Consider the following 17,223-nt stretch of genomic DNA (forward strand, 5'->3'; position numbering starts at 1 on the left):
GGAGGTTTCTTCCTGTTAAAAGGGAGTTTTTCCTTCCCACTTCCTTAATAGGGGGGTCATCTGATTGTTTAGACCCTCTTTACCTTACACTATTAAGCACCTTGAGGTGACTGCTGTTGTGATGTGGCACTATATAAATCAAATTGAATTGAATTAATGTTACAAACTGTCTTCCTGGTTCAGTATTTTGACAGTTGCATAGTCCTCTTGTTGTCAGATTTGATTGCATATTCATATCCTTAACGTATAGCTGTTGACAGATTTGTTTACTTTTTTTAAATGCATTTGCAGTGGCAGCCTTGCTTTGATCAGTAAAGACGTTGTATTGTAGGACAGAACATTTGATGATCTTTCATTTGAACATATGTGAAGGTGGTGTTTTTTTTCATGTGAAGACACTTATTTAGGCATGTAGAATTAGAAATATTGACGTTTAAACGCTGAACAAGCTCTCTAATTTAGGTGTGTGGCGTTAGGTAAATGAACAGCTGTGCAGACAGATCTGGTTCTTTTGTGTTGCTAAGCAACAAAGACATTAGATTATCTGATGTATGTGGCCAACTATCTATACGTCTCTGTGTGTAAAACTGAATTCTGCTCGATTTTCAGGGTTTCTTTAGTAAAACGTGAAGCTGTCTGCATGGTTAAACATGCAGTTGATTCTGTGGATCCAAGTAGCTTGCTAAATACTCAGCTGGAGCCTTTTAGCTCACCCAGCAGTAGCAGAAGAGATACGTTTTAACGAGATATTGAGCACAGGAATTAAGCAGTCAAGCCCTTGTGGAATATTTAAGGGCACTAGTGATTATGAATAAAATGGACAGTAAATTTAGTGCTCTGTATGGTAAACTGGGAGTGATTTTGGACTCATCTAATCACATAATGAGGTGAAGACTGCTGTGGTGGAGGTAGTGCCAGCAGCTCCACCAGTAACGGCAGATGTGGGCAGAAGGGAGGAATTTGTTTAAATGAACCTTTGTGTTTAAATGTTTGTGCGTGATTTTGGGGATCATGTAAAAGAGAGTCGATGGGCAGTGTGAGTCTGTGTAGTCCTGCGCTGATTGCTGTCTGCCTTGATTGATGGTGTTGATTGATTGTGCCGTCGTCCTTTCTACCCCGCTTTCATGCTGCCGTTTTTGGCAATCTATAAAAACTGCCTTTCCCAGAATTATTTTCTGCTTTGTTGAAGCAGACAGGCACCAAACGAGTTCACTGTGATGTTTACAGCATCAAGTTTAACTCTGAGACTGGTAAATTTGTTCTGTTTGAACAGTCACACCAATAAAGCTTCTTCAAATACACCCCTCCTCCACAGTCAGCTGTGCCTCGAGCCAAGCGCTCATATCACGAGCGTGTGTTTCTGTGTTGGTGTTTGTTTACGTCTTGTGTTTTGACCAAACCTTGCTCAAGACGGCGCTCGAGGCATCTTCTGCAGCTGTGAGCTCATCAGCCCTCCGTGTGCGGATGAGTGAGTGTAACCTCACTGTGACATATGCTGCTGCTGCTGCGCGTCACAGTATTTCTCTCTAGTCTAGGCTACTTTGACACAAGGTCGAACAGAGAGAGCATCTGGTGGACGGGAGATGGAGAGTATTTGAGGAACGTCGGGGAGCATCTGGGTGTGCTCATACACGGGGAAAAATACCGACACACACTCTACAAATGCTTTCACATGCATAAACATTTATCTGATACTACCACGTACTGTCTCTCTCAGTCTTTTGGAGACACACACACAAAACGCACACACACCAGTGCAGTAATAGCAGCAGCAGATAGGGGCTGCTGCAGGACTGTGGAAGTCATCCGGCCAATCCGCTGGTAGGTTTTTGTGGAGCCCGGCTTCACACTGGTACATCTTCTCCTCTTTTTTTCCTCCCGACGGTCGTCGTCTCTCGCCATCTATCCGTGTCATTTTACATCTCCCATCCCCCCCGTCCTTATCTTCTTCCCTGGGACTAAAATTGGCTGCAGCTGGTTACTGCTGTGTGCTGGAGCAGCAGTGGAGAAGCAGAGGCAGGAGGCGAGAGAGTGTGGTTTCACCAAGGCGGCAGAAGATGTGCGGTGGATGGTTGCAAGGCTAGAGGACGCCTGGGAGGACAGGCTGTCTTTGGATATATACCTGTAGAGAAAGGACCGCTTATATCAACATCTGGGCCAGGTACTGATGAGGTGCCCGGCTTGCACAGCTCTTTCTCTCGGATGTCTTTCTCTCTCTGAGCATGTATCGGTGTGTATGTAGAGATATATGTATGCTGGTGTCTGTGCATGTCAGAGATATGGCCTATGCATGAATGCATAGCTGCGTGACATCATGGTAAACCCATCTAGAACAATCACTGTCTAGTAGTAATGCCAATCAAGATTTCATCCTGTCTTCCATCTATTCCTTTGTTTTCCTCTCCTCTCCTCATTTCCTCTCCTTTCCTATCCTCTCCTCCTCTCCTCTCTCCTCTCCTCTCACCTCGCTCTTTTCTATTTGTGAAGCATTTCATGGTGCTTCGTGGCCTTGCTAAAATGGTGTCAGTTTACATAAGATGTTAGACTAAAAGGGTTGATCATTTGAGAATTACAGTGTCACCTGTGTCAGGGCCGTGTATGCATGGTTCCAATGTAAAGAGTTTCCTATGAAAGGCAGACACTGCCTGAATCTTAACTGGTATCCTGAACGCTGTCAACTGCATTTGGCAGGAGGTCACTAGAGTATGCATGAGTGAGGAGGCATTTTTGTCATTTGTAAATGCATGGCATGTAACCTCATCCCTCCCGCTGTCGGATGTGATGGTTTTGCATATCGAATGCTGTGTGGAAAATAAGTTCCCCTCCTCTCATCCTCCTGGGCTTCTTTGGTTTCAGATGAAGGGAGGAGAAACTATTCATGGACATTATCACACACACACACACACACACACACACACACACACACACACGCACGCACGCACTATATGCCGCATAGATATGTTGGCCTGCTCCTTAGCCTTTTGCCCTTATTTTGTTTGTCATTTACTTTTCTTTGTTTCAGCTCAGTGACATAATGAAAAGGGTGAAAGCTCAAACAGCACGTAATCATCAGAGACAGAGAGGGAGAAATGAGGAGGTTTGAGCTTCTGTCCTCTGTAGCCTTTGTCACCCAACCTGCTGACACCGCACATTTAACCCCAAGGGGATCACTGGTTTACACAATTGCTCTAGTAGCCTTTGCTGTTTTGCTTTGTTGTGAAAATCATTGCAAGCCATTTTTTTTCTCATGACACTACAAAATTGTGTTTTGTTCTCTCTCCCCTCCTTTAACATGCCATTTTCCCCTTTATTGCTCCTCAAGGAAGTTTTATACTGTTAAAATATTCCTCAGTGTTTCTCTTTGCTAACAGCTTTGACAGTCTGTGCATTCTGTATTGGTGCGCTTCGGCTTTTTGTTGGAAAATATTAAAGAAAATTACTCAAACTTGAAGACGAAGAGCTTCTGAAGTAGCTGATATTCATGCATTGATGCTTTGTGTCATTTTAAACTTTCAGTTTTCCGTAACGGGTTTAAAGTTGTGTGTCTTTTTTTGTTTAATAACTGGTGCTTGTTCTTCCACTGCAGTGGAAATCCTTTTGGTGGTTTTTGAAACAGTCTGACTTGGATCAAGAGAAAAATGTCCTTTGCCAGTTTGTGTCTGTTGTCATCAAGCTCTGACCTCTCTCTCTCTCTCTTGCTCGTTTTGTGTTTTAGGGGGGGTGGTTGACAAGGATTTGCGGCACTACCTCAACCTGCGCTTCTCCAAGGGCTCAGTGGACCACGACCACCAGCAAATCATCAGAGACAACCTCTACCTCCGCACTGTTCCCTGTGAGTCCACATCACCCTCTATCGCTCCCCTCTTCCACCCTCTGGCCGCCATCACTGCTGCACTCCTCTTCTTTTTCTTTTTTTACTCTTCTTTGATCTCATCCTCTCTGCTGCCTCACTGTATGTCTGTAATTGTCTCTTTCATTCTCTAGCACCATTTCTTGGATATCATTGTCAACCCTCCTCCACCAGCTAACACACCTTGTCTTTCTCTCCGCTTGCCCCTGAGATGTTACCCTTTTATTTTACACACACACACACACACACACACACACACACACACACACACACACACACACACACACACACACACACTCTGTCTCTCGCCGTCTATCGCTCCTTCTCTTCCCTCAGTCGTCCGGCTGCCGAGCTTTCAGCCTGAGGTTTCCACGGCAACCACCCTCTTGTCTTGAGGCTTGCGTTGTGGTAATGCCCTGCCCCCCCTTTAGCACATGCTAGACATGCACAACATACACAGATTTCTTTCTATGTGTGATGAATTTTACACGCTGACCAAATGAGATGTTACATGTGAATGTTTTTTTTGGTTTTTTTTTTTTGTCTGGGTTTTTTTTGGTTCTTTTTTGGGTTGTTGTCTTTTTTGTTTCCCCGGCACGTATGCCTTTGGCCTGTTGGGTGGCGATGTCATTGTGTGATTAATATTGAGGGGATGCAAGGCCCAGCAGGATCTTCCTGTGTCAATACAGGCAGCAGCTCATGAATCAGGCCTGATGCTTGAGTCTGCAGACTGCATGCAGCGTGTGGATGAGCTCGCTTTGCATGCATGTTTGGTGAAGGGTTTTGCACTCATCTGACATGTTTCATTATCTTCTGTTAATAGGCCAATTCATAGCGCAGATTCTGGTACAGACGCATGAGGAAACAGAGCTCGGCTTGACGTCAGCGATGGGTGTTTTTGTACTGGCTGCCTCTACTATACTAGATGTCCTCTCTGCCGGTGTGTTGAGCTGCTGACACAGAAGTGATTGTTTAATACGGTCCCACAGCTGCACAGTTCCTGAGCCTCTCTCTCTCACTATCACTCTATCACTCTTTTTTTTCTCCTCTTTTTCCCGCCGTCTTCATCTTCTGCTTTCACTCTCTCTCATGTTCCCCCTGCTCCCCTCCCACCCTCCTCTGCCTCTTTGATTTCTTTTGGTCACCACCTCACCATCACATTTTCTCTCCCTTTCAATTTTAACTCCAGGCGGCCTCTCCTTCTCCTTCCCTCTGCCTCTCCATTCCTCTTTCTTTCTCAGACTGTTGGCTGTGTAATAGTGCAGTGAAGGCAGACTGACAGGGTGACGACAGAGGTGGTGTGGACTGGCTAAGCTTCAACACTTCTGCCCTATTGAGGCTGAAGGGCAGCACGTGTCTGTTTTGGTGGTTTTGTCGCCACATTGCAATCATAGTCCCCTTCCAGGGCTTTATGGGAACGGAAAGATGCTCATTCTGCGTGATGTGTTTGAGCAGTAATGACATCCCCATAATTAACTGCCTATCACTTAACAAAGCTGATACAGTGTAATGAAGATTATAGAAATTCCAACTCATAGACCTCCTGCATAGCGGCTTTGAATCATCATATGCTGATTATTTAAATGTCATTAAAATGCAGTTGTAATACTGTAATACAAATTTATTTTAATGGTGAGCACTTTGTACTACTTACGCTGTCTCATATACACTAATCAGCCACAACGCTGAAACCAGTGACGGGTGAAGTGAATAACATTGGCTTTAATATCAGTGGCAGCTGTCGAAGAGCAGGCTGATGAACTATCACTTTGTGAAGTTGGTGCGCTGGAAGCAGGAGAAATGGTCGGGCATTAGGATTGGAGTGACTTTGAAAGTTTCCAAAGTATGATGGTTAGAGGAGCAGGTCAGAGCACCTCAGTAGGGAAGTGTTGTGTGGTGTTCCCTGTATGCAGGTGTTAGTACCTGCAGAAGCAGTCCAACATAGGACAGGCAGTGAACCGGTGAGAGGGTCATGGGCTCACAAATTGCTGATTGAAGGGCATCAGAGGGGCAGTTCTGTAGCCGGTGCAGCATGCATGCCATGTCCTGAAAGCTGAAGTCCTTACTGCAGCAGCCTTGGTTCGCCTCAGGTCATTTGCTGCGTGACATTCACCCCCTCTCCCCCCTTACTTTTTACTGTCTTATCAAATTAAGGCATATTTTCTCCACTATATCTCTCTCTTTTTTTTTTAAATAGGGGAACACAAAATTTAGAGGGAGCTGTGTGCTTATTCCCATCTTTCCAAGTTGTGATCAGAACCGGACAGCAGAGCAGTTAAGGAAGGTGTTCTGATGGTCTGATGATGTGTTTGAGCACAAGCTGGCAGAGACAGTTTGATGCTCTAGGTAGTGATTTGCTGGGTAATCTTGGGTCCTGTCATTCATGTGGAAGCTTTTGTACCTACGTAAACATTTTTTGTTTTGTTTTGTTTTTTTTCCTGATGGCAGCGGCCATCTCTTTCAACAGGATAAAGCCACATTGCTGTGCTCCTCAAATCCCTGCTGTAATTTCTGGAATGCGTTCAACCTTCTGTTGACCTGGCCTTGAGGCCCCTCTCTTCACCTGCGCAGGACTTAAATGACCTGCTGCTTATGTCATAAACCTCAGAGGGTTTTTTTTGGAGTTCATGCCTCACCAGAGCTGTTCAAGGAGACCTACAAAATATTTAAAAGGTGGTATTAGTGTGGCTGATCAGTGTATAGTCAACGCACGATTTCCTGGCAATGTGAGACTCGCATAAGCAGGCGTTGCTCAACCGTCAGTGACACAGCATCAGAAGGGCCAAAAACAAGGTTGATGGTCCTGAGTGCTGCACTGCTCGTGCCCTGTGGGCTGTTTGTTGTTGTGGTTTGGAGCGTTATAAAATCAGTGTTTTTTCTCCCTTGTCTGCAGCGCTCTGACCACGCTGTCAGTGCCGGTCTGTCAGCTTGATGAGCAGACGCCACTCTGCATCACAACACGCTGTCAGGGACGTGGGAGGAGGTGTGTCTGTCTGTGTGTGCGTGTGTGTTTGCGTGCGTGTGTTCATACAGCTAGAAGACTCACATGCTGACATCAACTACTGCATCCTGTTACATCATTCAGCTCAAGGATTGTCCATTCTTTCAGCAAAAATAATGAAATGAACATACTCGTTTACTCTCGGTCATTAATAACCGTATACAGATGCTGTATTGTGGCCTGCAGCCTATTGTGTGTGTGTGTCTTCTGTTTTGTTTGCTTGTGGATTTTTACTTATTTCAGGTTTATTTTGCACATGCGTTCACGCTTCAACAGGCACACAAATGGTAGCAGGACGAGCACTTCAAGGACATGTGCATATTTTTTACTAGGACAGGCGATAACAGTCACTGAAGACTGAGAAAGCTTAAAAAAATAAGAGTAAACAAGATTTTAAGTGACACAGTAACTGGTAAAAGTGTCAGGCAGTAGAAACAATATTGGCAGAAAAGGAGATTTTTGGACGTGAAGGTAGTAAAACTTGAGAGAGGTATCCCACCTTTCAGGTTGAACCATTTGATGAGATTGCTGCTGTTTGACAGTCTAACTTCTCAAGCCTTTTGAGCTTTTGAAAATTTCCAGCGCTATTTTATTTGATTTTGCAGGGCTACGCTGACCACTTCAGAGCCTGAGCTCCTGTCAGAGCGCCTGCTGTTAGGAATTTAGAGAAGAGTTTAAAATGGTTTTGCTCTCTGCATATTAGCAATGTGAGTGCCTCTTTGATACAACTGCAGATGAGAGCGTAAGACGGGGAAAATTTTCTAAAGGAGTGAAAACATCTGGAAAATACAAGAGAAGAGGAAGGAGAGAGGTGGGGGTACAGTAAATTGAGGGAGCGAGGGGGGGTGAAGGTGATGGATGTGGACACGAGCAAAAAGGCTCTGCGAGAAGATGGAAAATGGGGAGAAGAGGAGGTAAAGAGGAGGAGATCAGCAGGGGAGAGAGGGGAGGGGAGAAGGCAGCGGCAGAAGATGGAAAGTGAGAAACAAGAGTCGATGCAAGTGGATGTTAAGAGGATGGAGGGTAGAGATGTGGCGAGAAGGTCGGACATGCAAGGAATGAGGGTAGAGGGAGATATGAGGGAGCCTCGTAAGTAATACCCGGGAGAACCATCTCCTTTCCTCCACTCTGCTCAGAGGCATCAGTAAAAGGCTCTATAAATAGCTTGAACAGTGAGCAGCACATTCCTCTACTCAGATAGCCTATAAATACATGAAACTTCTGTCACTTTACATCCACTGTTCTGGACACATGCTCCCCTGCAGCTTCCGACAGGGAATCCTCCTCAGACTGCAGAGGAGGAGCAGATAAAGATGTTGAGCTGAACAGGGCCAAGATGCTTCAGATGGTGATGGTGATAGGGGTGACGGATGTCTGATAATGATCACGGTGATGTGGGAAATTTGTGGAAGATGAAAGACACCTTCTCACCCTAATGCATGCAGCAGATCTTAATACACACTCGTGGTAATGCACACCATTCAGTGTTTGGTCATAGTACGCAGGAAGTGATATAGCACATGAAATAAAAATGCAGTAGTGTGCAAAAGAGCCACCGCTCATTTCTTTAGATTTTACTGGGAGGATTGGAAATGGGTGCAGTGATTTAAACATTTTAAGAAACAACATGGAAATACAGCATTTAAAGCAAGCAGCTTAAAAGTCAGTATTTGATATGACCATCTTTATTCTCCCTCAAAGCCTCTTATAAACTCTCTTAGACAAGATTTTTGTAATTTCATTTAGTAGGAATATTTCTCCAGTTGTCTGTTAAGGATGCTGCTTTAATAATGTTAAGGTCCAGGTTCTGGGAATGTGTTTTCTATCCAGGTATGGGATCGTTGTCATGATATGGTGGACGCTCCCTCGCGACCTTCCTTCTCATTTTGGTGACAGTTTGACCCCAAACTTTTAAGTGTGAATTAATCACTCCATAAGACCTGTTGTAACAGATTTTTGGTCCAGTTCTTGTTAAATTTAGAATGTCTCAGCATTTTCTCCCTGTTTCTTTGGCCTCCACTTTTCCACTGAGAGCATTTCGAATGAGTCTTCAGTGAATGAACTGAAGGTGCAGATCTCCCAGGTTCTGTCTGTCCCCCCCATTTCTTAAAGACATGAAGATAACGCCCACCGGCTGTAGTTTCCTCAGATTTTAGGAGGACAAAGTGTACACCATGGTAAGATATGTTTTCATATATATGCTTGTCCCTAGCACAAATGTTACGGTCGCCTTCTCCACACATGCAGTGACACCACGATGGGGGGCGAATCAGGGTTCAGTATCTCGCCCAAGATTTCTTCAACATGTTGGCAGGAGGATCCGGGAAGCGAACCACTGACCTTTCGATCAGTAGACAGCCGCTCTACCTCCTGAGGCGCCTGAAAGAAAATCTTTGGAAAGACCTTCATAAAGCCTGGAAAGCTATTCCTCAAGACCATGTTAGAAAATAATTACAAAAGCCTCTGACCTCTTGGAAGCAAAAAATATATATATATAAGCAATTAGGGAGTGAATCAAGACTTTTGCACAGTGCTGTAGTTAAATACAGCTGTTTTAAGAAAAGCTGTTTAAAACTACTGCTCTCATTTTGTGTTACGTAGCTCCAGCACTGTCCTTCATTTTACTTTTTCCCCTTTTTAACTGTTTGCACACTACTGAGTGTATTTGCAGTGAAGGCACTGAAGTGCTTTAGTGCTAAGAAGAGCCTCAGAAAAGCTTGGCAACACTTACAAGGATGGTTAAAAATTAAAATCGGTCACCAGTGTGTGTACGACTGGACAGTGTGCGTCGACCAGCTGAAGCCTCATATTGTAGTTTTCTCTGCTTTCCTCACAGTCATTGGTACACTCACACTTCCGCAACCTTTTGGCTCAGACAGCATGCTTTCCAATGTGGCGATGTGTCGAAGTTGGATTTGAATTCATTATCCTGTTGATAATGTGCAGTCAGATAAACAGCACCTATAAATACACAGGAACAAATTCTGCACCTCTAAATGAACACTCAGTCCATTCATCTGAAACGAGTTGCTCGGGAAGGGGAGCTGTCGCTGCCGTTATCTACCAAATTCTCCCACTTCCATCTGTGTTTGGTTTTTGATTTTTTTTTTATTTCCCTCATTTAATATGAACGACTGAAGAGAAATCTGTGATTTCTGCATCCAGAAATTTGTTCTAAAATTTAATCACGAAGAGGTCTGCGGTTGGAACGCATTCGTTTTACTTATCAAGAGTTAAATCCTGCTTATAGATTGCTGATTAAATCACACTCATATTTACAAATATGAATGTGAATGGGCCTCAGTTCTAATTTAGCACTGTGGCTGATGATGAGGCAGAGGGGGAGGAAGAGGAGTGATGACAGTTATTTCAGGATGTTTGTCATGATGATAATGGCAAAGTTCAGCGAAGTGATAAAGATAAAATTAATTTCTCGTGTGTCGATCTGCAGGAGAATGATTTGCTCATATGTGCACAAAACGCACTGTACTTATGCGTGAGTGTGCATTTGTGGGGTTTCTTTGTACACTGTTGCATTGATTATTCTGTTTGTGTCTTGAGATTTAATAGGCTGGTTTAATACATGAATCATGGGAGTTTTACATGCCATTCTCTGTTAAGGTTTTGTGTGTTTTTTTGACTCTTTATATATGTGTGCGTGTGCGTGTGTGTGTGTGTGCGTGTGTGTGTGTGTGTGCGCGCGCGTATGTGAGAGCGAGAGAAAGGGGGGGGAGAATACATCATCCCTCAGGGACTCGCTCCTTAAAGGGGTGATTTGCCTGCTGGCTTGCTCTTGTTAAAGAGCTGGCTGACATGCTTTGATGTGGTTCTGTGCTCCCTGCAGTGTGATTGGCACACTGGATTAATGTTGTTCCACAGATGAAAGAAACTGCGAGTGAACGATATGAATTTTATGAAATGAAAATGGTAAATATTGAAGATGATTAATGAATTGGTTATGTTTGCAAAGTGTTTTCCATGTTAAGCTCTGGACAGGTGTCGTCTTACCTCCTTTTTTCCCTCTCACTCAGCAGCTAATCACAAAATGAGTTTTCCTGTTTGTTGGTTTGTTTCTTTGTTTTTGTGGAAGCGTTTTATATTTATGTTCCCGTCTCCACTCCACCACTGTTGCTTTCTCTCTGTGGTAGTTTAAAGATGTGCGTGATAAGCTTGGCTCATTCTGTGATGGTCATCGCACACTTACACCTCAGTGAGTTCACGTGTTTTACACTGGTTAACCTTTACTTTTTGCCATAAGCATACTCACTGGCCACTTTATTAGGTGCATCTTGCTGGTACTTTTGCTTTGAGAGTTTAATTCTTTGAGGCACTGAGTCAGCAAGGTGTTTGAAACTTTCCTCCTTTAGTCCATATTTACATGACAGGATCACACAGTTCCTGCAGATTTGTTGGCTGCTCATCCATCATGTGAATCTCTTGTTCTACCAAATCCAAAAGGTGCTCTAATGGATTGGGATCTGTTGACTGTGGAAGCCATTTGAGTACAATGAGCTCATTGTCATGCTAGAGAAATCAGATGGCCTGAATTTTGTGACACGGTGCCTTTTCCTGCTGGGTGCAGGCATCAGAAGGGATGTGGTCAGCAACAGTTCAGGTAGGCGGTGGCATTAAAACGATGCTAAGTTAATACTAACTGCACCAACAAGATATACTCCACACCATTGCACAACCAGCACCCTGATCCATTGATGCAAGGCAGGGTAGATCTATGCTTTCATGTTGTTGATAGCTAATTCTGACCCTAACATCAGAATGTCACAGCAGAAATTGAGAATAAACAATTTTCTTTTCTGTTGTTCAGTTTTGGTGAGATTCCTTTGTCTTAATTAACACGAGTGACACCTGGTGTGATCTCCTGCTGCTGTAGCCCATTTGCTTGAGGTAGGATGTGTGTTCAGAGATGCTCTTCTGCATACCTTGGTTGTCATAAGTGTCATTCTGATGCTCAGTTTGAACTTCAGCAGATCATCTTGATCATGTCTGCGTGCCTGATTTGCTGCCATGTGATTAGCCGATTACATATTCCTATTAACACACAGTTGAACAGGTGTACCTAACAAAGTGGCCAGTGAGTATACCATACACCGCCTCTGTGTGAGGATTATGCTACCCCCCGCTTTCATCCTTCGTCATTCAGATCTGCAGACTAATAAAGGTGCTTTTCAGCCTGTCGCGGTTGATTTCCATCACCGCAGGAAATGCCTTGGTGCAAGGGTAATTTCTCAATGTCACGCAGACACCGACTCCGCCAGACGCTGATACATCTAGCAAGCAGTTGTCTTTGCAGCAGCCTCTGGATCTGACAGACAGACTTATGGAAGGAGCTCCACACCTGCTGCAGTGTTTAATCTGAATGCACACTGCCAGGTATCATTTAAAGAAGGGGTTTAATTGACTGCCTGCTTTAGTTTATGGAGGAAATTTGAATTCCCTAGAAAACCATATTTTGTCTCAGTCATCTGCTCTTTCTGATGGAGTAACTGACAGATGCATTGTGATAGTCTTGGGTTTTAATGACAAGCTAAAAACACACAGAATTTCATTTCATTTTTATGTCCAAACATAGAAAATATGTCAAGCTGAAGGAAAAAAAAACACATAGAAAAATACTTTAAGGTGTGTTTTGGTGGTAAGCAGAGAGTTGCTGAGATTAGAGCTAATTTGAGTTTAACTTTTTTGTTTGGTGTCAATATAAGAGCATATTTGTGTTCAGTACATTACCAGATCCCTTTAATAGGAAAGTTTTGCCCCATGGTATAGTCTCCAGGATCTTATTTTAAAACCCCTTCTAAATGAACACACGTGAGCAATCCAAAGATCCGGAGTTTGAACCTGCTGTGGCTTTTTTTCTGCGTGGAGTTTATCTTCTGCCTGCTTATCTGTTAAGGTTATTGGTGACTCTGAACTGGCTGTTAATGTGAGTGTGAATGGTTGGCTGTCTCTCTGTGCTAGCCCTGCAAGAGACTGGTGGCCTGTCTGGGGTGTATCCAACCACTCGCCCTATCACAGCCTGGAAAGGCTCCAGCCACTCCCACCCAATGCTGAATAAGATAAGCGATGGTGACCACTGAGCAATAGCCACATTAAACAATCAAATATTGTTAAAAAAAACAAGCTTTAATATCTTTGCAAGTATTACTATATACAATGAAAGGTCTCTGAAAATGTTCTTCTTATTGATGCTGTTACGTCTTTGCTGCACAACAGTGAGTAGATTAAGTAGACATTGCAAAGACACTTTCCTCCAATAGGAAAAAAAATTAGATAGAAAATTATCTAATCTACTCAGAAATGACATGTCATTTAACCCGGACTGCTTTAAAAGGGAAAGAACACACATAAAATATTATTTTGATAACTCTACATGTGAATGATTATTGACAGCATGAACACACTGACATTTTTTCCAATACATTAGCGAATAACTACACCAATTATTCAGATGGTTGATAAGTCAAGGCTGCAAAAATGGCAGACATTAGCTGGTTTTAGAGCATTTTCTCATGTTTTTATGTCCCGTTAACAATAAAAAAAATCTTCACAAGAAAAAATGCAAAATAGTCAATCATATGAAAAATGAGCAACACAGTCTCCAAGTGACGCGGCGAATTTATAATTTGTGCATCCAAATGTTAAAAAGTCAACACGTACAGATAAATAATCGCATAAAAAGAAAAATCTGGAATAAGTCAGTTAACCGGCTAACGTCCCATCGTTTGATTAAAGATGCTGTTAAGGCTCTTTGACATTTTCAGTGCTTGGTGCAAGAGACAGGATTAATTTTTTTATTGATAAACGATTTATTTAATACGCCGCTTGACATCAGTAATGATGCAACCTTCCTGAAACTGCCAGGTAACGGAATAGTTCACCATTTTAAAGAATTACTGTGATTCACTTTCCAGCACCGAACGGGTCGACATGACTGATGCAGCTTCATGAGCAAGTCAGTGTAATTTAGAATACGTCAAGCCAATTTATCACTGTGTTTGGTCAACATCTGTCTTCTTCAATCTGCTGTACAGCTGAGAGAATCAGATAATAATAACATAAAAAATATTAAAAGAATACAAGTAAGAAAACAAATGTCAGGTTTAAAAGCTCCAAAATAAATAGTTTTTCTGGGAGTTTTAAAAATAATCCAGATGTGAAAAGCAATTTTTTCCTGTTATTTAGGAGCAAATACAGTAAAGGTCTGATATCCAGATGTTGGTTCTGCACCTCAGAGAAACTCGGATCATCTGCTTAGCAGACCTCGGAGATCTAGTGGAAAGAGATATGGGGCCACTATCCCGTGTAATGACTTAAAAAAAAACAATATCAAATCTTAAACTGATTGGGAGTTGATGTAGGAGACTGTGGACCCGAGCAGCTGCGGTCGACAAAGACAGACAGACAGACTGACACCTGAATGAAAAAATACTATTACAATAGTCAAGCTGAGACGAAATGAAAGCATCTCTAACCTTTTCAAAGTCTCTAAAGGAAGAGAAATGGCTTCAACTTCACAAGTATCAAAGCTGAACTAAGTTAGCTTTGACAGCAATATTTGTTCATAAAAAGTGAGCGTTGTCAAAAGATCACTCCCAGGTTCTTGGTATCCCAGAAGTCTGGAACAATATACCTTCAGTTTTCTCACTCTATCCATTTTCCCTGTTTTCCTGGGCCTGTAACCTATCCTAGCTGTCACAGGGTGAGAAGCAGGGTACACCTCGCACAGGTCACCAGTCTGTTCACACTCATATTCACACCTACTGCACGGTCACTTTTATAATCACCAATTAACCTTTGGGAGGAAGTCAGAATTCACAAAGACATGGAAGGACCCCAGGTGGGGTTTCAACCCAGTACCTTCTTGCTGTGAGGCAACAGTGCTAACCACCATGTCTTTTCCTTTCGTTTTGTCTTTTCGTTTCTCCCAATGTCTTCGGTAAGGAAATAAGGAAAAATCAAGGATAAACAGCTGGCCTAACTACAGATCCACCTACTGCACATCCAAAGCTCAATAATTCTGCTTGTTTTAACCTTTATACAGCCTTAAATGTGAAGTGAGATGTCCATATTATGGAGATCCTCTCTTTTTAAGAGCCAAGAATGGAGCAGAATCTGTTTGAAACTGAGCGTTTGGAGCTGTGTGAAGCCGGAGCTTCTGGATCATAGGGATAATGTATAAATGCACAGCCCTCATTATTTGAAGCTTTCTCCACTGCAACAGTATATATGTGACAGGAAATAAGGAAAAGCTTAGAAAGTCCACCTTAAATTTGGTTTGTCTGTAGCAGAGTGAGCAGTGAGTCTCACACCTGTCTCTCTCGCTGTCTCACTGCTGATTGCAGCTAGACTGAAATGTGGAGCAGAGCATCCTTCTGCCCTGAGAGAGATTTACACTGAGACATGACATCCAAGTCTCCTAGTCCCCCCAGCCTGCAGTTCCCTTCAGAGTAAAACCTGTCTGCTCAAACAACAGGTAAATTACTCCGAGGTAACCAGGTGTGAGCTCTGGGTAGCCATGCTGCAAAAGTAATTGATTGATGAAGTAAGAGTCGGCGACGAGCACACACCTGCAGCGGTGCAGAGCAGAAAAGGATCAAACTGGAGACCTCTGACACTGTGACTAGTAAAACGGCTCCACATGCAAAGCGGTGTGTCATACCTGACATAAATATTATTTATGAACAGCTCGTGTAGATATTGCTGCTTGTTACCATGGTGAGTCTGTGTTGCCAAGTACTGACGTGTTGTCGTGAGAGCATACGCTCCTGTCAGAGTGTTGCCATGTTGTGTCGCTGCATCTGTAGCCCAGGCTTTGTAGTGTAAATAAGTGTGTGTGTGTGTGTGTGTGTGTGTGTGTGTGTGTGTGTGTGTGTGTGTGTGTGTGTGTGTGTGTGTGTGTGTGTGTGTGCTCGATGATACTTCTTCTATAGACCTGCTGTCACACTTCACATCTGTCAACCGGGAAGAAGAAGACGGAAGGAGGAGAGTGAATGAAAGAGAAGACCAAAGTGTTAGACAGAGCCTGAAGAAGAGACGAGAGGAGTGGAGAATAATGAAGGGAAAAAGGAGCGGATTAAAAAAGACAGGGAGGGAGTAATGGGGACAGAGATCAGCTATAGTGGAACGAAGAGCGACGAGGTAAATTGGAACAAGAATCAGGAGAAAGGATGGATGGATGGATGGATGGATGGATGGATGGATGGATGTGTAACTGAGACAGTCTGTTGTGGTGCTCTGCTTGCTCTCTGCTAGAAACGACTGTGGGTAAACGGGTTCAGGGTTTTGAGGACAGTGCATTGTCTCTGTATTTTTTGATTACACTGTAACAAGATTGTGTCTTCTGACCTCACCTTCTAAGAGATGTAGTTTTTTTTTTAGCATACAGAATTTTGAATATTATATTAATATATACCTACCAAAGGATGTAGCAGGGTTAAACAGATAAGCAGAAAGCACCACGTGCTAATTCAGTTGAAAAGATGTGCAGCATAATAAGGTGAGAATGGACCTACATTTAGTGTGCTATCACTTCTGTACATGCACGTATAAACCTCCTCGTTTAGCCCACTAGAGGATTATCGTGAAAGAGTGTCACAGCTATTCACCTTTTCAGGGACTATTTTTAGTTACAGTTATATTTGGTGTTAATTCAGTCTATGTAACAAATTCACTCAGCTCAGAAACGAATATGAGGTCTGTGAGACAAACAGCTACGCTTTTGTACAGCACAACTGTGGATTTTAAATTAAACAATCAAGACGTGGCTGAAGTACAGATGTTCAGCTCTTCAGCTTTTTTAAAAGAAATATTAAATTAACTGTTTAGTATTTCTGTTTTTTCCCCACATTTATATTGACGCACTCCTGTTTTCAGATGCTTAAAGTTATTTGGACAAACTGTCATAATTTTACACATAAGGATTGTTTTTAATACTTTGCCTGCAAAAGATTTTCATCTAAGACAAATGAAGTCTAGAAACCACCGAATGCTGTTTCATTTCCTCTGAGATGCTCGGCCTTTACTACAGCTTTGTCTTCGATAACAATAAAAGCACGCTCTGCTGTGTTAACATCAGGTGACTGACTTGGCCGGTTTCTTTGTCTTGGGATTCCGTTTTGCAGCGTTTGGCTGAATCTTAGCAGATGATACGGTGCCGTGCACTTCACTTTCATCCTGTTACTTCTGTCAGCAGCCGCATCGTCGATAAACACAAGTGAAACGCTTGCACCTGCATCCATACGTGCCCGTGCCATGACATTGCCTCCAACATGTTTGACCATTAATGTGATAATGTGTTTCTTTCCTTCTCCATACTTTTCTCTTCTCCATCATTCTGGTCGAAATTATGCCTGGTTTC

General features: G+C 43.0%; 1 protein-coding gene across 2 annotated transcripts in view; it reads left to right on the top strand.

Moving 5' to 3' along the window:
* Positions 1 to 17,223, top strand: part of magi2b (membrane associated guanylate kinase, WW and PDZ domain containing 2b) — a 94,527-nt gene that overhangs the window by 21,861 nt on the left and 55,443 nt on the right. For both annotated transcript variants that reach the window (XM_085411951.1, XM_085411950.1), the window contains exon 2: positions 3,716 to 3,832. In XM_085411951.1, the coding sequence (XP_085268077.1) occupies positions 3,716 to 3,832 (117 nt within the window). The remainder of the gene's footprint in view (positions 1 to 3,715; positions 3,833 to 17,223) is intronic.

Source organism: Rhamphochromis longiceps, linkage group LG7, assembly GCF_057381845.1.
Source record: "Rhamphochromis longiceps isolate RC_006_pf linkage group LG7, R_longiceps_female_GT1.1, whole genome shotgun sequence".
Lineage (NCBI taxonomy): Eukaryota > Metazoa > Chordata > Actinopteri > Cichliformes > Cichlidae > Rhamphochromis > Rhamphochromis longiceps.